Source organism: Ursus americanus, chromosome 2 (genome assembly GCF_024610735.1).
Source record: "Ursus americanus isolate L20-20 chromosome 2, mUrsAme1.1.p, whole genome shotgun sequence".
NCBI lineage: Eukaryota > Metazoa > Chordata > Mammalia > Carnivora > Ursidae > Ursus > Ursus americanus.
In genome coordinates this window covers 13,783,357-13,805,717 of record NC_142128.1, presented here as the reverse complement: position 1 = coordinate 13,805,717, position 22,361 = coordinate 13,783,357, and the positions used below count along the sequence as shown (strand labels likewise).

At 46.9% G+C, this 22,361-nt stretch overlaps 1 protein-coding gene across 2 annotated transcripts in view; it reads right to left on the bottom strand.

The window, feature by feature from the left end:
• Nucleotides 1-22,361, bottom strand: part of GALNT17 (polypeptide N-acetylgalactosaminyltransferase 17) — a 434,901-nt gene that overhangs the window by 200,244 nt on the left and 212,296 nt on the right. For both annotated transcript variants that reach the window (XM_045786142.2, XM_087868355.1), the window contains exons 4-5: nt 15,173-15,347; nt 9,789-9,986 (exon numbers count right to left, since the gene is read on the bottom strand). In XM_045786142.2, coding sequence (XP_045642098.1) covers nt 9,789-9,986; nt 15,173-15,347 — 373 coding nt within the window. The remainder of the gene's footprint in view (nt 1-9,788; nt 9,987-15,172; nt 15,348-22,361) is intronic.

The following is a 22,361-nucleotide window of genomic DNA, read 5'->3' as shown; positions in this document are numbered from 1 at the left end:
TAGCATCCAAGGCAGAGCCTAGGTTGGCCAACAAGACCAGGCTCTGACTCTGTGTGATGGTCAACTTCTTCCCAGGATGCTCCTTGTTTTCTGAATCCCTGCTTTCAACTCTACCATGACGGATTCTGCTGCTCTGGGATTTGACCCCAGTTTAATTAGCTGTCGTACTCTGTGTTGACCAGTCATGTCCCTCAAAAGGGGGACCACACGAGACTAGGAGCCAAGAATTAATACCCAACTGTCTTCATCTTGTTGCAAGATTGGCCATCTGCTGATGGCCATCATCTCCTAAGATAGAATTCACATTCCACTCAATTCATCTATTTAAAGTGCACAATTCAACAGTGTTTGGTATGTTCACAGAGTTGTGCAATCATCACCAACATCAATTTTAGAACATTTTTATCACTCCCCCAAAAAGCCTTGTACTCATCAGCCGTCCCTCCTCTCCCCGCCCTTTCCCCAGGCCAAGACGACTGCTCAGAATTCTACTTCTTGTCTCTCCTAATTAGTGTTATATCCGTCTTCAATCTCCCCATTGGACCCCTGGATCGAGTCTGGGCTCCTCTGGTTGGTTTTGAGAACCCTCCATAAAGTGGACTTCCTGTTTTGATCTACTTGCTCTTGAATCTTTCCTCTCCTTTTTAATGCACATTCCCTACCTTCAGCCTCCTCACCACACCCAAAATCTCGTAACCTCTTGGTGTGGTAAATGGTTAAATTCAGTGGATTGCCCCAGCCCTGCACATTCTAAAGAAAGAACTGGCTCTGGCTAGGGTCCAGGAAGATACCTGATAAGGCCTTGAGGTATCCTGCCTGATATGAGTGTCTTTGCATGTGTGAGGCCCTGGACTATGCTAGTGTCAGCTCTGCGTGTGGGGAGCCGGACACTGCCTAGTCAAGGTTAGTCACCTGGCACTCCATGCCTACATGACTGACCCCCACCAAAAACCTTGGATGCCAAGGCTCAGGTGAGCTTCCCTGGTTGGCAATATTTTGTACCTGCTGTTCCATATCACCGCTGGGACATGAAGCATTGTCCATGCAACCCCATGGAGAAGACAACCGGAACCTCACGCCTGGTTTCTCCTAGACCCTGTCCTATGCATCTTTTTCCTTTACTGGTTTTCTGTACCCTTTCACTGTAACAAGTTGATAACCGGGAAGGTGACTGCTTTTCTGAGTTTATGAGTCCTTCTAGTGAATCATCACCCCTGAGGGCAGTTTGGGAACCCCAAACACACTCATTTCCACTCCTAGCCCTCTAATTGTGCTGTCTCCCACATACTATGCCGGTCTGCAAGGCCCAGAAAGTCACACTTTTTCCAGGAGAGACAGCACAATGGGGAAGACTGCAGACTCCGGGCAACGGGACCGGCATCCCAGCTTCATCTCCCACCAAGTGTGTGACCCTGAGTAAAGTGCTTGTCCCGCCTGTGAAATGGAGACCATAATAATACTCACCTCCAAGGGCTAGCATCAGATGTAAATGGATTTGCATTGTGTAAAGCAGAAGATTAATGCCTGGCACATAGAAAATTCCAACAGTGGTTACGGTTTTTATGAGCTCTGCCATCCGCTCCAGTCACAAAGTTAACCTCCCTCCCATCAACCCACACTTACCTGTGCTTAAATGCAATTGTGCCCACTTGGGTCCTGTGTCTCCAACCAGCCCATGACCTCCTTCAGGAATATCATGTCATTTACCGACCCTGTCCCCTCAAACATTCCTACAAGGCTGAGTACACAATTGGTTCCTGAGATATATTTGCTGATGTCTAGGGAAGGTATCTCTATTTAAAAGTCTAGGAAAATGTGATTCCTCATGTAAGGATTTCCCCTGTGTAAGCCAGTCATATTCCTCTAGGGAGGGAAAAACAAAACAAAACAAACCACCCTTCTCCTTTATATACATTTGTGTACGGAATCTGAGATACCAGCAACCACACATGTGAGGACAGCCCTTTCAACTAGAAGAGTCTAACAGCCTCTAATGGCTCCTATACCTTATAATTACTATCAAATTATATGTTGGATTTAGGATGGCTAATTGTTAATCATCAGCCTGAATTAGTTATTAATGAGTAATGCCACTAATTACAGGGTCACCTAACACAGAGCAGGCAGGCACCCCCGGCACCTCACAGAGGATGCCTAATTCAACTGCAGACAGTCCCTGGAAGCAATGTGCTGGAAAATGTCCCATCTCTGGTGACACCAGAGACCCTTGCCTCCTGGTAAAACCCATGGGATTTTACAGCTGGAAAGAACTGGAAAGATCAGCACTTGCCATGCTGTGGCTGCTGAGCTAAGCTAGGTTTTCATGAATTCATGATGCACCCAACCTAGTGCCCCTGGCTACACAGACTATATCCCCTCATGCTTATGTTTGCTACTATTTTTCATATACATGGACATAACGTTATAAATCATAAAATTTAAGTTTATATCCAAGTACAACTGAATTCGTAGCAGTTCTTTTGTCAGGGAATTCTCACGGAAGATTTGTTGAATGTATATTCCCAGATCCTCAAAACCGCCATCCATTACTTCTTTGTTCTTGGTCAGCTCACCCATTCTCATTCCTTCCAGAAATGATTCCAGACCTTTATCACTTTCCCATAACCTCCCATGCAAGGCCTAAATCTCACTCTTAAGGATGATTTCTCCTCCTCTTTCCTGAGGAAAAGGTAGGTCATGAAGCATGAGCTCTCTCTTCCTGCTTTTCTAGACCAAACCACTGTTTGTGTTCTTGACTGACCTCCTCCTTATGCTCCAGGGTTCTTCGTTTCCAACCGACCCTCCCTCCTTCCTATGTCTTCAGACCTTTCCTCTCCTTGCTCCGTGCCCTCAATTCTATGTACTGTGTTTAACAGCACTTTTCATGTCCTCACCTGGGAAGATGTTCAAGCAATGGCTGCTATATTCAAGGAGATCGTGCAGAAGGTTCAACGTCGATAGCTAAGAACAGCTGCTGAGGGAGCAGCGCTTAGGGGATGAATGTGTCAGAAGAGCTTCCCTGGGGCAAGGTGCTCCTTGGAGAGAATGGGGATCCTACCATCTGACCCAGGCCTGGTGGCCAGTGCTTCTGGCAGAAAAGAAACCACCTCACTGCTCTCCGACCCAGGTTTAGCAAAGGGAAAGTGACCTGTGGAGTCACCTCTCCCCTCCCATGTGGGACAAAGGTATGTGAATCCTGGAAGCAGATATGGAACTCAGAACAAATGTTGGCCTATGACCACCTTCAAAGCGGTCATTATTAAAGTCACTATAAAAAAGGAATGAAGGACTCACGCGTTACAACACGGATGAACCTTGCAAACTTTATGCTATGTCGAAGCACAAAACCCCACAGAGTGTATGGTTCCACTTATATGAATTGTCCAGACCAGGAAGTCCATAGAGACACAAAGCAGACTGGTGGCTGTGAGGGGCTGGGGGGGGGCACAGTGGGGAGGAGGGGATGACTGTCTACTGGGGAAGGAATTGGACGGTGAGTGTTGATGGGTGCACAATAGCGTGAAAGCACTTAATGCCACTGAATTCTATACCGTAAAATGGTTAAAATGGTAAAATTTATGTTATGTGTCTTTCACCACCTTAAATAAAATTATCAACAAAGCAAAACAGAAAAAAAGAGCTGTCCAAGATTGTAGCCTATAAGATACGGAAACAATCTAAGTCCATCAGTGGGTGAACTAGACCAAGAAAACGTGATGTATCTATACAACGAATACTACCCAGCCTTAAGGAAGAAGGAAATCCTGCCATTTGCAACGACGTGAATGAACCTTGAGGGTCTAAGGCTGAGTGAACTAAGTCAGACGGAGAAACACAAATACAGAATGATTGCACCTATGTATGGAATCTAACAAAGTCAAACTCATAAGGAAACAGAGATTAGCGCAGTGGTTGCCACAGGCTGGGGGGTGGGGGAAATGGAGAGGTGCTGGTCCAAGGGTATAAGCTGCCAATCACATGACAGATAAGTTCTAGAGATCTAATGTATAGCATGACGACTACGGTTATTATTAAGGTACCATATACTCGAAATTACCTGAGAGAATAGATCTTAAGGGTTCGCGACCAGTTTAAAGAAAGCAATTACGTAAAGTGATGGATATGTTAAATGGCTTGATGGTGGTAACCGTTTTGCAATGCACACCTATACCAGAACATTACACTGTACACGCTACATATATACAGTTTTTATTTGTCAATCATATGTCAAAAAAGCTTGAAAAAAATAAATGTTTAAAATGCATATGTAAACAAATGAATGAATGACTTGGAAATAAAAGGCGGCTCTGGAGTAGGGGGACCCTACCAGGAAGAGGGTGCAGGGCAGACGCAAAGGCAGAGGTGGAGGGAGCCCTGGGAGAGGCCCGATGAAGGAGGGTCCCTGCCACCTGGATAAAGCAGGTTAGGGGTTCAGATTCCCCAGGCCCTACACGGAACAACTGGAAGAACCTTCCTTTGAGGAACAGATGAGTGAGTGACAGAAAGAATAAGGACTCCAAGCCGCTCTCCCACGGCAAAGGGGCAGTGAGGGACAGGAGGAGATCTTATTTATTTACTGATTTTATAAGTAGGCTCCATGCCTAGCATGGAACCCAATGCAGGGCTTGAACTCACCACCCTGAGATCCAGACCTGAGCTGAGATCAAGAGTCAGACGCTTAACCGACAGAGCCACCCAGGCTCCCTGAGGAGTTCTTAATTTCAAGGAAGTTCAAGTTTTTACGATGACATGACATGGGACGATTTCCATGATGGATTGAGGCTGATTTGTGACTTCAAGTGACCCTGGGACTTGCGTTCCCCAAGAGTGACAAGAAACATCATGAGGTCTGCTGTGGTTTTTGTCGGGGGCAAGGGAAGGGCGCACTGCACTGAGCAAGGAGGAAACCAAGACAGTTGGGGTTTTATCAATATACCCTAGGAGTTCATTTTTTTTATGATTCTTTTTTTTAAAGTAATCTCTTTACCCAAGGTGGGGCTCTAACTCATGACCCTGAGATTAAGAGTCACGTGCTCTATTGACTGACCCAGCCAATATACCCCAGGAGTTCTCTTTATTGGATACAAGGGAGGTGCAAGCTCAGGCTCTCCCATTCCTAAAAATACATCACTTGATCTTTATTTATCCTCCTTCTCAGTTTCTACCCCTCACCTCTCCAAGTCGAGTCTGCCCCAAACACCTCACTCACTTTTCCAACTTCTTCGTGTCCCATTTGTCCCTCCACCGACTGCCAACTAACTTCAGACCCAAATGCTCCCTTAAAATGGTTTCCCAAGGCTAAGATGAGCTGATCCCTTAGACCCAATGGTGCTTTGGGTCTTCCTGTTATTAAATCTCTGGCTCCACTGATCGTCCTCGTCCTCACACCTCTCTGACCACTAATCAAACTTGTTAGTCTCCCTTATGAAGGCTCCCTCCATCCCAGAAATATTGGGGTTCTCCTTGTCTTTCTCTAATGGACCTCTGGGCATTCTCATTCTCTTTCTAATTGCTAGCCCTGACCTCTCTTCAGAGCCTCCAATGTCACTCACCCATTCATTCATTCACTAAAGATTTTCAGCAAACTACTAAGGGCCAGGTAGTAATTAAGCACTGGGGCTACAACCGTGAACTAGTAACTAGTCCTGGCTTCATAAAGCGTATGGTCTAGTGGGTGATAAAATGGTAAAGAAAGGCTCTCCAACTGGGAGAAGCAAGTAGAAACACCTAGCAGTGATTCTTAATATGAGCCCTATGAATCACTAAGGCATTCATAAACTTCATGAAATTATATGCAGTGTTCTGTCCACTTGGACATGCTTGGGGTTGATACGATCTATGCCTTTCATTAGGTTAGCCTGATGACATTGGACATGATGTCACTCTGGAAAAAAATCAGGGCTTAAGACATAGTTGTGAGACCCTTCTCTGACAGGTAAGAGCTGGGGCAGGGCTCCTGAGTCTTTCAATGAAGAATCTCAGCAGTAGAGGGCAGTGACATACAATGGAGGCGACAGGGGGACCTCACGTGGCTTAACTCAAGCTCCAGAAAGTAACTATGCTTCTCCTATTGGTCTCAGTAACTTTCCCTAAATCCCCCAGTTCTGCAGTAACGCCACATAGTGCCGGTGCCCACAGCTCCTGGTGTGAGAAGCAGGGACTACAGCTGTCCTGGGAATGACAGAGGTCTCTCTCATAGGTCTGAAGAAGAGGGATGTTTTGGCCAACATTTAGCAGTCAGGAGGAAGCCAGATGGAATGATCTGGATTTGTGTCTTCTTTTCGAAGTCTGTGTCCCTGTCCCCCATCCCAGCACCATCACCTGGGGCTGGTAGCACCTGCCTCTTTGGGGGGGTGGGCACGTGTTCTTCAGTCCCCACGTCCCACCCTCATACTTGGACTCTGCTCTCTTTCATGGCACCTGCCCACTCTCCACTCCGGAAGCTCTGGTGGAGACGAAGAGCCGAGAACAAATGGAAAACCATGGAAAATAAACTATTTACCAGGCAGGAGGAAAAAAAATATTTAATAACAGGAAGACCCAAAGCACCATTGGGTCTAAGGGATCAGCTCATCTTAGCCTTGGGAAACCATTTTAAGGGAGCATTTGGGTCTGAAGTTAGTTGGCAGTCGGTGGAGGGACAAATGGGACACGAAGAAGTTGGAAAAGTGAGTGAGGTGTTTGGGGCAGACTCGACTTGGAGAGGTGAGGGGTAGAAACTGAGAAGGAGGATAAGTAAAGATCAAGTGATGTTGATGTTGGTTTCCTCCCTGCTCAATGCAGTGCGCCCTTCCCTTGCCCCCAACAAAAAAACATATATATATATATATATGGAGAAAAAGGGAAAGAAGTAAAACAGAAAGGATATACATTTTCCTTTTTTTAAGGATACAAATTTTCTTAATACAAAATCTCCTATATTATGTTGTCTACTGGGAAGATTCAGTATCTACAGCCTCATCCAGTCGAATGCCATTTGGATTGTGAAAATGTTCTCCCCATCCCATCCCGCACCAAAATAAAATCATTACTATTAAGATACTAGGATCGCAGTGGGGAGTGGAAACTACCATGTCTCAACATTTAAGAAATCCTAGTGTATCTGCATAATAACATCAGAAGGGCCATAAAAACGCCATCCTACAATTAAATAGTTCCATCCACTATTAACAAATTAAGCATTTCGTAAGTTATGATACATTAAAAAGAGATCATTGGTACTTGATTCTGTTTTGTACATCAGAGATACATGTAATATTAATGACTCATGATCACGACTATTTTCTTGAGTCTTTTTAAAGTACATATTAATCATCTGTTAATATTACCGTAACTCATAAAATACAAGCTAAATTTCCTCTTAGTGCCTTTCATATGCAGGAATAGCTATGTTTTCTGGGCATCTTACAGCATGGTACTGTACCCGCTGCTTTCCCTCCGTGGCTAACAGCACTGTCAGCCCCATTCCCGTATCCATCACGGCTGGAGGTCAGCCTCCCCGTGGGTCAGGGATGAAGTACTATGTGTGTTTAGTTCAGCAGTGTTAATTTCATTCATGTTATTGTGCAAACGATCTTCAGAACGCTTTTCGTCTTACAAAACTGCCCGTCTACACACATCAAGTAACAACTCCCTATGCCTCTCTTCTCTCCAGCACCTGCCAACTACCATTCTTCTGTCCCCATAAATTTGGCCATTCTAGGTACCTCATATGAGTGGAATCATACAGTATTTGCCTTTGGTGACTGGTTTATTTCGCTTAGCATAAGGTCCCCAAGGTTGACCCATGCTGTAGCATATGTCGGAACTTCCTACCTTTTATAAAGCTGGATGATATTCCATTGTATTCATACCCCCCGTTTTATCCACCCATCCATCTGTTGGACAATCTGTGGGTTACCTCCACCTTTTGGCTATTGTGAATAACACTGCTATGAACATGGGTGTGCAAATATCTCTTTGAGAGGCTGCTCTCAATGCTTTGGGGTATGTACCCAGAGGGGAAATTGCTGGATCACATGGTAATTCTATTTTTTAAAAATTTTTTGAGGAACCATCATATTTCCATAACAGCTGCATGATTTGACACTTCTACGAGCAATGCTTAAAGATTCCAATTTCTCCACATCCTTGCCAACACTTGCTGCTTTCTGCTTTTTTGTTTGCTTGATAGTAGCCATCCTAACGGATGTGAGGTGGTATCTTACCCATTAAATTTAAATACCCCAAGGGTTATGCTTTAACTTCCCAGGGAACACCTTAGGGATGAGTCTATGCAATTATTGGCAAGGAGCCAAGAGTGTGGCCCTGCAGCATTGCACAATGGCATCGAACATAGAGATTGGGATGGAAACTGAGTCACGAGACATCTCTGGTGGAGGAAGTTACTGGCCCAAAACATCACCTTCCTCGTTGCACAGATCTGCCCATGGGAAGCTCTACTCTAATGGGATTAGTTCCTCAGCTTTCAATTTGAGCAGAAAAATAAGGGAACATGAGGTATCTAAGTTATTTAAAATGTGATGACTAGAAACTTCAGGAAGTCCTCATCCTAGTCCACAATTCCTTCTTGCCATCCTCCTTTTTATCAACAAACACTGCCCTAACACTAAGCCACGTAAGAAAGCCTCTTCCACTTCTTCTAACTGAAGACAGAACCCTGAAGATTTGAAGTCACTTGAGCCCTTCAGCAGAACTCACAGGATACTGAACGATAACGCAGGTATCGTATTCGTTAAAAATCAGAGCACCTGTAGTGGGCTGAACAATGCCCACCTCCCCTCAAAACAACCCACATTCTAATGTCTGGAACCTGTAAATGTTACCGGACATGGGTAAAAGGACTTTGCAGATGGGATTCTTCATGGGCCAGAGGATTAGTTTAGATAATCCACATGGACCGTAAATGTCATCACAAGGGCCCATCACACGGGAGGCAAGAAAGTCAGAGGGAGAAGGAGGGCGTGTGATGAAGGATGAGGAGGAAGAGGGATGTGATGTAGCCACAAACCAAGGAATGAGGCCTTCTAGAAGCTGGAGAAGGCACGGAAATGGATTCTCCCCTACAGCCTCAAGAGGACCCCTGCCACGGAGCACACCTCGAGTTTAGCTCTGTAAAGCTCATTTCAGACTTCTGACCTTCGGAGCGTAAGAGAATACATCCGCGTGGCTTCCAGCCACCACACTGGTCGTAATCTGTTACAGCAGCCATGGGAATAGGGCATCAAAATCAACCCCCATTACTCAACATCCCTTCTAGGAGAGCTTCGCAGCTGGTGCATTCTGGGGTACCGATCCCTTCATCTCTGGGGGTAGCAGGTGGGACGTGGGCGAGAGTCATACAGAGCTGCCCAAAGGCCCTCCAGGTGCCCCCAGGGTTACACAAATATTGTTCTTCTCTCCGTGTTCCCACATCATGAAAAGGGTTGATGGAAGGTTGCAGGTATGAAAGAGACACGGGAATTAACACCTTTCAAGGGTCACAGGTCAAGCTCCTGCACACAGCCCATCAGACAGGAGGACGAATAAAAGGAGGTGGACGTTCCTATCATTGTGATCTTTTAGTAATACCGTTTGAAAAGCTGCACTTGAAAACTTTCGCGAAAGAAGCAAAATGTGGTGTCCTTCCTCAGCGAGAAAGCTCTGAGGGTTGACACCGAGAAGTCCAAAAATAACTTCTGTGCCCTGCTGGCCCGCCCCAGGCAGCCTCTCCTACACTCCCTCCCTCCGGGTTCCTGTGTCCCTGGGATCTGGGGATGCGATGCCTCCAGATCTTGCCTGACACTGACCTGATGGGGAGAGAAGGGTCTCCGGCGTCCCACCAGTCTTTTGGGGGGCTGATGTACATGCACCACAACTCCCAGCTGTAGCCGTGGGCCGAGTTCTCGTACCGCTGCACCTCAAAGGTGTCCTGCTTGATGTTGTCGATGGATGGAAGGATCACTCGCTTCCGGTTCTCCTGGATTCGGGACAGAACCGGCTCGGCCCTGAAACACAGGGAAGGAGAAGTAAAATCTCTCTCCTGCGGCAGGCCCACCCCTCCACTGGTACAGACCGCCACACCACAGGGAATGAACAGAAGCGACCTAGCTATGGGGGGGGGCTGGGCTCAGATGGAAACTGAGGCACCTGGTAGATCATGCCGGTATGAGCATGCTCTGTAAGGCAGTGCCCCTGGCCCCCAGGGGATCATACGGTGCTGTTGCCTGGGCCCAAGAGGCCCAGAGCAAGAATTCAGAACGTGGGGGCCTCTCCCCCAGAAAGCCCCAGGCCTCTCTTTTGTGCTGACAGCTTAAGCCAAGGCAAGGCTGGCTGACTCCACGTGGTTCGTGGTTCGTGGTTCAGGCTTTGCACTGCGCTCAGGCTTCGCAGTGTTTTCCATATCCCCTCGGGCACTGGTTGATGCCTCTTGTTTCTTCAGCAGGAGTTGAATTTTCTCTCCCCAAATGGGTCACTTCTGCCCTTGATGGCCTGGTTTTAATAAGCATTTCGCTAGCTTCTCGGTGTGTGTGACTATTTCAGTTGTTTTAATTGATTATTTAATTGATTTCTTAAAAGGGATCTAATTGAATTGGTTAGCAATGGCAGGAGAGAACTAATTAAATGCAAAGGCAGGCGAAATCCTGCCTCCCAGCTAGCCTACCCCCTCAGGGCTGCAGCAGGAAACAGGCAGGGACCTGGCTTGGGGTTCAAGGTGCAGCCCTGTCGGCTTAGGAGAAAGCAGATGGACAGACCCTCCCCACCAGTGTGTGTCTCCAAGGCAGACGTAGGAAAGGATTGTTTCCCAGATTCGAGAAGGAAAAGATGGCTCTCATAAGCCAGGGCATTAATCTCCCTGCTTAGAACAGAGCTCAGGCTTTGGAAAAGAGTCAAGTGAAAATCCCATTCCTCTGCATTATTTGGAAGAATAATGAGAACTCTCGGCCTGCCTCCCATCTCTTTTCATTTCCAGCTATTGAATTACCTGTTGGCTCATCTCATCTTTCTATTTAAAACGAGCAATAAAATATACCCTGGGCCATTTACTGCCTCCAATGCTTTTGCACACACCATATAGGCTGAAGCCAAGTGGGACTGACTCTCCACAGCTTCCGGATACGCTTCAGAGCTTCACCCCTGCGAGCACCTGCTCACGCTGTCCTCCTCCGGGAATGCCCTTGGCACTGGCAAGAAGTCTAGCTACCTATGGAGTCTTACCAGATCAAGTGCCACCTCTCCCAAGAAGCCGTCCTTGATTTCTCCTGGTAGGAAGGCTCTCTCCTTCCTCTTGGACCATCTTCTCCACCTCATCAAGTCACTCTGACTACACCTTGTCTTTGCTAGTCTTGGAACACAGTACTTTTCCTCATGAGCTAACGGTAGCTGATATTTACTATGTGCCAGCCACCATTGGACACATTCCACATGGGCCAGGCAGGCTCACGTGTCTCACAACGGTCCCAGGAGGTAGACAGTATGATCAGCATTTGACAAATGAGGTTAAGTGGCTTGCCCCCCGGGGCCACACAGCCAGCCAGTGGCAGAGCCGGGTTTCTAACCTGGATGGTCGGGCTTCACGCCCTACCCATAAGCTCCACTGCGTCCTTGGCCGGGGCAGCGGCCCCCCTACCCTCCCCATCCCCGGCTGGTCTGGTGCCCCGCTGTATAGACACATTCAGTTAACCCCTCCTGTGGTGAACTTCTAAGCACGGGGGCCGAGACCTTCACTCCACTAACGCTTCTGAAGCTGTGGAGTGTGATCTCCCAGTTTTCAAGGGAAGGTACACCCGTCCCCAGTTATCTGCACCCCTCCCTGGAGCCAACCCAACCTTTTACCAAGCTGCCCGCTCGCTGCGCTTCTGGCTTGGCGGCGCACTCCCTCCTTCAACCCCAGTTATCATGTGACCTGCTCTGGCCAATGGGGTGTGAGCAAAAGAGATGACGTCACATCTGAGCAGAAACTTACAGAGCCGTTCCCGAGCCACAGAAATGGGATGTCCTCGACAGAGTCCTGCTTCCTGTCGCTTCGGACTGCAGACACAGGACATGTGTCTCTCATTTCAATACTGAGTTGTATTTGATATTTTTTAATTATCTGCGTGTTGCCCTTTGTGCGGCTTCAAGCCAGAAGCGCATCTTCAGTGAAAGATAGCAAACTAATAGTCACGTTCATTCAGGGAAGCAGCCTCTGATTCTCTGCGACTCCTGAACGTCTCCATGTGACCTGTCACCCCGGCCCCACCCCAGTCAACCCTGGATGGAGCTGCCACCACCATGCTCAGGAGCGGCGCGCCGCCGGGCTCAGTCACTCGCACTCTTCACTGGCACTAAATGCTCTTGCTGAGAAATGCCCACCACCTCATCGTGTTTTTAGATACTAATACAATTCTCTTATGTTCCCCAGACCCATAACCCATGACGAAAATTAGTGGATTTGAAAAACAGGGCGAACTGTAGCCTATCTGGGGTGGCAATATAGCTACATCAAATAAATAAATACAAACAGCCTCACTTTAGCAATGACCAGATTGTTAATCTACAGACTATATTTTTTAAAATTTGGGTTTTCTTGAGGTGGTTGTTTTAATACTGTTTATTTGCCCCGTAACAAATGTAGACCTACATAGTCCAACCAACCCACTGAGCAATTTCCACTTCACACCTCACAGTTAACAGCTTAAGGCATTTTACTACCTTTCCACAAGTCCTGAATCAAATCTCGAATCTTTTCACAATAAAGTAGATTGGCATATAAAATAAAATACATGGTCTACATGGTCTCTTAGAGCCGGATTTCAATTTTATGTACATGAGATGACAGTCTAAAGACTGTCAAATATCAATGTTCCCTTCCAAGAAGGGGGAACAAATTCCACCTTTTTAAACAAAAAGGACATAGCCTCGGAAGGGCTTTCTCTAAGTGACCATGTGTGTAAACTGTACAAAATTAAGCCGTTTTAAAGTTACAGATTATAAGCAACTGAACTCAAATATCCTGTTTCCTCTGTACTAGGTTTCAGCTAATATTGCAAAACTAACGCCAGTTTTAAAAGTTGCTATGACCAATTCCGTTGACTTTCGCAAGGTACCTTAAGTTGCAGAAAAACCTCCTCGGGGTCTCAGAATGCAAAGGATGTTTGGAGCAGAGCTACAGAGAACCAGCAGCAGACCCGCCCCACAGACAAGATGAAAATCTTTGTTGTTGTAAATCACCGAGGTTGGAGATTATGACTGCAGTATAACCCGGTGAAAGTTGAGACAAAGTGTCCACCTTGTAACGAGGAACCACAAGGGACATATATCACTCTGGTAGACATGTGGAAACTGAGTGCGATGGGCTAAGGCTGGCACAGAGACCAGTTAGACTATGGGCTCCTTGAGGGCAGATACCAAATCCTATCAGATTCTGAAGGATGAATGACCTTCGGTTGAATGACCAACTATCCCAGTTTGCCCACGATTGTTCCGGTTTTACCGCTGAAAGTCCTGCATTTTGGGAAATCCCTCAGCACTAGGCAGATCTGAACAGTTGGTCCCCTACCCCTGGCCTAGGACAGTGTTTGGGACAGTGGTAGGCATCCAGCAAATATTTGTCAAAAGGACAATTCAGGCAGCCACTGTGTTCGTTTATGATGATGAATCGTGCATGATGATGAAGGTGTGAGATGGGCGAGTGGAGGTCAAGGCCAAAGGGAAAGGGCAGAGGTGCGAAACAGAAGGGAAAACCAGCTAGAAGTAGAGGTTGATGAGAGCTAGAGGTTGACTGGATGAGTGACATGATGGGGAGGGAAGAATCAAGTGAAAGGGGACATGGGTCGAGCCACCAGTTTTGACAGAAAAGAAACAGGGAGGCAAAGATGTGGCAAAAAAAAAAAAAAAAAGGCAAAAACTTTCAATGGAACATTCAAGTGCATCTGTTCAGAAGGCTTCCAGCTCAATGGTTCTGAAACCTGAGGGAGCATCAGAGTTACCTGGAGGGCTGGTTAAAATAGACTGCTGGACCCACCCCCAGGCTTCTGATTTCAGAGGTCTTAGGGGAGCCCAAGAATCTGCATCTCAAACAAATTCCCAGGTGCTGCTGCTGGTCTGGGGACCACACTTTGAGAACCATTTATGAGAGAGAAACAACTCTGAAGCTTAGGGGAGGTCAGGGCTGCAAACATACAGCGGTGTGTCACCAGGTCTGATGGTGGCAGAAAAACCAGAAAAGGACACCAGATACCCATGTGCACTTGAAAGCACCAGTGTTAACCGTGACCCTGGGTTCCCGAGCTTCATGTGCTCCTGAGCATAACCACTGTCCTTTGATCCAGCTGTTACAGAGATTCTACAGTGTGTTGCAAATGAAGAAGAACAGATGTTTTAATGTCTCATCGGGGGTGGGATAGCGGCTCTTCCAATCTGGTACCGTGAACAGCATTTATTCAAGATGGTACCAGTGAGCTGGTACAAACATGATTTGTGAAATTAAAGACTCTGCTTCTTAGCAAATAAGCAAACTGAGCACAGGTGATTTAACCTCTGACTTGACTTATCGCTGGGTAGTCAGCAACAACCACATGACGGTGCTTTTCAGCTGTAAAGTCCTAACCCACTGTCAGCATGCTCACTGAGTGATTTGGGCACTTTAATGCTTTACTATTCTTGTATCATAAGTCTCCTCCTCTCCCTGTGCACCCCCCCAGCATTTCTCCCAGATTGTTCTTTTCACCACCTGGGAAACCACTGGGGACCACATGCAGAGATAAACCCTTCCCTTACCCCAAATGATGTTACAGATAATCCCATGGGTTCCAGGAGGCTTTCCCTAAGTAGGTAGAATTATAAATGGATCTCTTGCCTCCAAATAGCACTTAACCATCCTCAGACAAGGGAACAAGCAAATGGGAGAAGAGAACAAATGGCTATCTTGTCCCCTTAGCAAGGATTATCTGAGTTCTGTCCAATTAATATGTCATTTTCGCTGGGAATTTGGATGATGGTGGTGATGGTGGTGACCACAACAATGAAGAACAGAGTAGACAGCAAATTTTTCCTTGCCTCCCAGTTTTGTCCCAGATTATCAACCAACCCTTCTCCATTGTTCTAGTAGCCCCAGAGCAAACAGGCCAAGTTTCCACCTCCCAGATTCTAACTCCTCCTGACCACACTACTGCAGGTCCTCAGTGCCCCTGGGGTCCAGCTTGTGACCTACCAGCCAGCGGTGAATTCCACGTGGGCATCAAAGAAGCCAGTGACCTGGCCCGTGGCCACCTTCCAGCCCTCGATGCGAGCTCGGATCAGGCCCTCTCTTTTTTGATTGCGCACCACCTTCACCAGCCCAGGGTAGCGCTTGTGGACGTACTCCTCCAAGGGGGCCTTCAGCTCCTCTACAAATGACAAAATGCAAGAAGGTCCATAAACATGTCATTTCACCTGTATGTCCAACCCACTGCGATGCCAACGGATTTTCAGGGAGTTCGGAGAGGCAGAAAAGTTGGCGTGTTAGTAATTTTAGTAGAGGAGACAACTCGGTCGGCGTGAGAGTCAGAAGATACTGCGGACACATCAAACCCAGGACAGCAACATTCATCCTGCGTCCAAGGTATACAGCTGGACAGAATCTACACCTGGCTCCAGGCCAGCATTCCTGCCCTCCCACTGTCCCCTGGGTCCTGTTATGCAACTTCTACTTAGGTTTTTCCCATCTGCACATACACTGGTTCTTAGAGTCCATGTGTTGTGCACTAGTTGCACAGTTAAAGGTTGTTACTGTGGTCTTAGTTTAATACAGTAATCTTTGCCAAGTAGCAGAAATGCTGCCCTACCAGAGATTGAACACCCCCCCCCCCGTGTGCAACAAGCAGGTGGTACACGGTGCATTATTTATATGATCTAATTTAATCCTCACAGCAACCTCGGAGGGAGCTAGATTAATTCCATCAATTAACTAGATTCATTCCACTTTGCAAATGAAGAAACAGTCTTGGGAAGGCTAACCTGCCTCGAAGTCACACATGTAGTAATGGAAGAGCTAAAACACGAACCAAATGTGTCTAATGCCATAGACAGGATGGTTGACCCCTTTCTGTACATGAGAATCACTGGATGTAGGAGGAGGGGGAAGGGGCTCCCCAGGAGGGGACTCATAGATCTGCACACTGCAAGGACCCACCCTGCTATAGGCCACTCGTGGGGCTTGGGAGCATACAAGCAGGCCACAAACCATCCTTTAAGAGACACCGTTACCTCTGACTTCACTCAGAGAAACCCAAAAAGGGGTCGTGAAGACCCCTCACTTCCTAATTATACTTGGCAACTTTGGGAAATTAAAGCCATACATTTGAGCACAGGTAGAGCGGAGAATTCTAGGTCATGGGTGTTGTCCCGGGGAATGATGCAGCCATGGGACCGGGGAAGAAATGCCGAGGCCAGGGTGTGTAGATGGATGGGAGGGGAGAGTCTCCCAGGCGCGGAGACATGAAACGGCTCCTGTCCATCCAATGCACGGATGGTGAAGGGATGGGAACATGATGGGCTGCTCCATGCACTCCCCAAAATCCATCTGTTGAAGCCCTACCCCCCAGGTGCTCAGAATGTGAGCAGAATGTGAGTCCCTATTTGCAGACAGGGACTTGAAGGAGGTGATTAATTTAAAAGGAGGTTGTTAGTGTGGCCCTAATCCAATCTGACTGGTGTTCTTATAAGAAGAGATTTGGAGCCACTGGGGGGCACTCACAAAGAAGCCACGAGAAGGTGGCTATCTGCACACCGAGGGGGGAGACCTCAGGAGAAACCAACCCTGCCCACACCTTGATCTTGGACTTCCAGCCTCCAGAAATGGGAGAAAATAAATTCCTGTTGTTCAAGCTGCCCAGGCTGTGGTCCTTGGTTACGGCAGCCCAAGCAAACTAATATAACAGGGTATTCATTTGGAAAGGGGAAAAAACTGGAATCTGGGCAGGGAAGGGGCATAAAGCACTAACAAGGCGTCGCGTGTGCTTGGGTATTCACTCTGCAGTCGGGCTGCCTAGGATTCAGAACCCAGGGCTGCCCCTTATCACCTGAGTGGCCCTGGGAGATTAAGCCAATCAATTCAGGCCTCAATTTCCTCCTCTGTAGAAGGGGGAGGATAATCACAGTATGGACCTCATAGCGTTGTGTTGAGGACTGAATGAGTTACTATTGAGAGAATGCCAAGAATTATCACTGCCACAGTGTAAAGGCTCAACCTTGAGTAGCTGGCACTAATCTTCCCTCTTTCCATCCACACAGGTGGAGGGCACTTGGACAGAGATTTCAGGGCAGCCCAGGGAGCCTGAGGAAACTGCACCAAGGTGGGAAAAGGCCTCCGCTCTAGAACAATGGCTCTCAAACTAAAGGGCATATTAGCACCCCCTGGGGGTGCTGACACAGATTGCCAGGCCCCTGCCCCACAGTTCCAATCTCAGGGCCTGAGTATTTGTGTTTCTAACAAGACCCAGTGGTATGGGGAACCACTTTGAGAACTACTGAGCTCAAAACACATGGGCTCTCTTGGCACGTGCTTGGTGTATTATACACCCTCAACAAGTTATTTATTGTTGGTGTTTTCACCAACTGGTTTCACCAGTACTTGCCATCATCCCAGGGTTGGCGAGGGGGCTGGTGGAGAAGCCTCTGCTTCTTCACCCACCGTGAGGGAAGGAGAACCAAATACATGGTTTTCAGCTTCTAGACACCATCTACTGACGGAATGTTGGCTGGATTTTCCTGTCCATTAAATTTCTTGGAAGAAGAATTCTAGCGAGAGTGTTGGGCAGGCCACGCCTGCTCGGGTTTTCACCTTTCCTCATGAGTGCTAGCTGGCTGGGTGGGCAGGGGATGAAGGGACGTGTCATGGAAGGCAATGCATCGCGCATGGGCACCTCACCCACAGAATGGTATGGCGGGAAATCTGCCCATTCACTAGGATTGGCCATGGTGGTAGGAATTTGGGGAATCTCCGTAGGTGTAGGAGAATATCGTGCTAAGCACCACACCAGGTCACCCACAGGCACTGCTACCCTTTAGCTGCCAGGTGACCTGGGACCACAGTGGGGCTCTGCCTGGTAACTGGATGGCAGCTCCTGGACAGGCCAGTCACCGTGTCTAAAAGCCAAGTGGTTTCCGCATTTGTTCCGTGGTTTTGACTGAGACCACTGAAGGCGGAGAGAGTGACAGGCATTTACACCGTTGGCAAAAGACAGTGTGGTTCACTGTCACTGCCCTCTATAGCTCAAGGCCACTGAGATATGGACATTAAAGGGCTTTGCAAAGTATAAAGGGGAAATTCCTGATCATTTGGTACTAGCCTTATGGCTGCTGAGAATAAATGAGATGTCACATCTAAAGCCCTTCATAGGCATTCAATAAATGTGATTTCTAATAATAATTGACCTATTAATATTATCAATGTAGATCAGTTTTATAACCTCCCATGAATGACAGCTTGTCTTCCTAGCTAGTCAATATCATTTTGAAGTCTGGGGCCCGCTGCGTAGCGGTAGACACCAACCTCACTTACAAGGTTTGGGGACACATTGTTCTAAACACAACGGAAGTGACGGTCTATGGGCTTTTAGGGGAACACTGAGGGAGATGCCACCATCCAACCAGCAAGATTCAAGAACAAGGGACACTCGTCAGGCTTCTTTTCCCAGTCAGCACATATGGTTCTACACCTCGTGCCCCTGCCTGGATTTACAATCAAGTCAGACCTACGTGCTGCCTCCAGATGCTTACGATCTAGGTAAGGAGGTGAGATATGTTCCTAAAATGACAATCATCAGCATGACGAGGAAAATGGAGCCCATGGCCAAAGAAAAATGGCCATACAGGGACATGCTAGGAAGGGTCACAGAGGGAGGAATTATTTTGGTTGGGGGGTTTGTGAAGAAGGGAGGGTCTGAGTTAAGCAGAAAGTTCGGACATGTGTTCTCACTATCCCAGGATACATAAACACAGAGCAAAATACATAAGCATGGAACTGGATCTTCTTAGGTGACAGAAACACTAGTATCTGGGAGACTGGGAAGATGTCATGAATCGGAAAAGAGAAAAAGGAAAGAAGTAGAGGAACAGGTTGGTGACTTCACCTGGGGACAGGCTGAGGTGCCAGCAGACACTCAGGTAGACTGTTGAACCAAACTAGTGACCCAGAGGTGAGGAGAGATGCACACAGTGTTGGGGACACAGTGGTGACATGATATCATACAAGAGGCTGGAGATTCCAAGAGATGGAGTGAAGACTTTGGACCAGCACTTTGGGACACATGCACATTTAAGAGGCAGGAAGAAGAGCCAGGGAACAAGGCTGGCTAGAAACAGTGTCACAGGGGCAGAATCATAGCAAGGGTAGAGTTTCAAAAGGAGGTTACGCGCATTCATTTCACAAATATGTACAGAGCGCTTGCATGGCTGAAAATGACACAATCCTTATCCTCAAAGAGTAACCCAACGTCCAATGTCAGAGAATCAAATGCATTCGAGAAAATGAGAGCTGAGAATGGCCCATAGATCTAGACAAAGAGTAGGCTCCTGATGGGACCAGAGAGAAAAAGGAATTCCCTTCTGGAAGCAGCTGTGTCCTGCAGGAATAGGATTGCATCAAGAGAAGTGGATGAGTGGGAGAGCTCAGGAGACTTCCAGAAAGAGGAATCCTGATGGAACACAGTTTTAACAGTCTGAGGCACTGGGGTGTTGAGATTTGGAAATTGCCTTAAAGCAAGAGAGCCTACACATTAACCAAGTGAAAACAAGGCCCTCAAGCTCACCAGAGAAAGAAACCCATCCTCAACCTGACAGTGGTAAGAAATGTCACCCCCATCACCTGAGATCCTTTATTATCCTTAACAGATGAAACCAGCTTGGATATTATAATAACAGTAAGAAAAACATTTTACATATGATTTTTCTCACCAGGAAACTCAGAGGAAAAAAAACAAAACTCATGTCTGCAAAGATAAGTGTTTATCTTCCAGTGTTACAAAATCCAGTAGTAAATTGGTCCAGAGTCATTTGGGAACCCTTGTGTTTTTAAGGTTTTGGTAAATAGCATTTGGGGAGGTCAAGAGGGAAGAAGCAAACACCACCTGTAATCAGAAGGGACCAGAAAAGAGATATATCTTCTCCTTACCAATAAAAGAAACACCTGTCATTCAGGCTTAAGGAGTACATATTGGCAACAAGAAAGTTACAGACACTGAGAACTGCAGCAAAAACATTATTACAGAATTATATCTAGATCCCACACTTACGGTGATATTGGAGAATAAACCATCAATCCAGTCCTGTGTCTAAGCCCTGCTCAGAAGCAAGTGTTGACCTTGCAAACTTATCTCTACCTGTTCCAGGACCAGCCCATGAACCTTGGTGCCACAAAGACGTGAACTTGCAAGTAGCCACGCTGCCCAGGGCTGAGCCATGTCTGTACCTCCCAACGCTCACGCAGTTATTATGTCTTGATGATGAAACCTACTGAATGTTCTAATTCTCCCTCAAGGTATGGCAACTCAAGTAAGTCAGTGTAAACTTAGATGAGTGTTTCTCAAACGTGGACCTGCATCAGAATGCCTGATAGGTCTGGGGTGTGGTCCAAGAATTTGCATTTCTAGCAAGTTCCAAGGGGCTGTTGCTGCTGCTGGCCTAACGAACGCGCTTTGAGTAGCTCTGGCTTGGTGGCGACCACCTCTACAACCCCATCTGTGTGAATTAGCCCCTGTGCGTGGAATGGGACTCATCCTAACTGAGCAGAAGTTCCAGAATCCCAGTGGTGCTACCACACATCTTTGCTTTTCCCACTACCTGAAATTTCTCCCGCCTCCTCTGAAAGATGGAGCTCCTTGAAGGTGATCCAGTCTACATGATGAGGGGTTGTCTTGCCATTTCCCAAACTGGATCCCCATTGCTAGTCACCCCTGCATAGAGCAACCTCACCATTAGGTCCATCCCCTGCCCAGGACCACATAGTTTCCTGGCTTCTGTTCTCACTCCCATGACTCTTCTTGTTATTGCTATTAGTGCTACGATTCTACTAATATCACTTCCCACTCTCAATGCCACTGTCACCCCCACAGCCACTTACTACCAACACGTCTCCCTGCCAGCAGCTGCTGAGCTTTGGGCACAGTGCTAGCTGGGAATGCATGGGCTGTGACAGCTGGGATGAGAAAATGGCACATATGGCATGTTCCAATTAAAAGCAAAAAAACAAAATCGCCTGCCTCAAAGCCAGCGTTTCTTAGAATGTGGTCCCAACCTGGGAATCACCTGGGAGCTTGTGTACATACAGGTTTCCAGGCACACTCTAAGAGTTTCTAATTTAGTTGGCTCTAGTAGGGTTGACCAGAACTCCAGACAATTCTAATACAAACCCAGAACTTCTTGAAAGCACTGCCGGATTCTTTTTCATTAGTGTGATAAAATACACACGACATAAAATTGACCATCTTGATTATTTTTAAGTGTACGATTCAGTGGCATTCTCTGCATTCACAATGTGGTGCAACCATCACCACTATCTAATTCCAGAACTTTCCATCACACCAAACATAAACCCTGCACCTTAAGCAGTCACTCTCCACTTCCTACCCCCACCTCAGCCTCTGGTGACCACTAATCCACTTTCCATCTCTATGAATCTGCCTCTTCTGGCTATTTCATTAAAATGGAATCACACAGCAGCATGTGGCCTTTTGGTCTATAAACCTGGGTCAACTTTGAAGTTGGGGAAGGAGAAGTGAAGAGTTGTTTTGAGTGTGATTTTTAACACTTCGGCCTCACTGAAGATCTGATTTTATGTTTTGCTGCCAGTTTGCTTTTCTGACCTTCGTTTTGGTCACATAGTCAACCGGAAGCTTGTTACGAAAGCAATTCCAGCCTCAGTGAAGGGGGTTCTGGTCTCTCTGAGTAGAGGATCCGGCCCTTGAATCTATGTCATACTCCCAGGCTCCCCTGACACTAGCCTTCTCTCCATCCCTGATGAAAACTTCTAGCTCACCATGCTTGGGGCTTTAAGATCACTCAGGGAAAAAGCATGGTCTTCAATACAGGGGTTTAGCAGAGTTATTAGTCGTTATTAGCCCTACATTTCTGCAGTGTCTTTTTTTTTTTTTTTTTTACGAGATACGTTTCATGTAAAAATCAGCTACGGTACCACAAAAAGAGCATAGAATATGGGCTTCAAACACACGGCCTTTCAGGTACGCCTGTGCATATCTTTGTGCCTAAAACAACTAACCAGCTCAATGCAGAAAAGTGGCCAAGAGAAACCAACAGTGCATTTTAAAAAATTATCTTTTAAAATAAAAAAGGGAAGCTAGAGAAACCTGGTCACATAACCTGGTCATGCAATATATGGGTTTCCCATTTGTCAAATGGAGCTA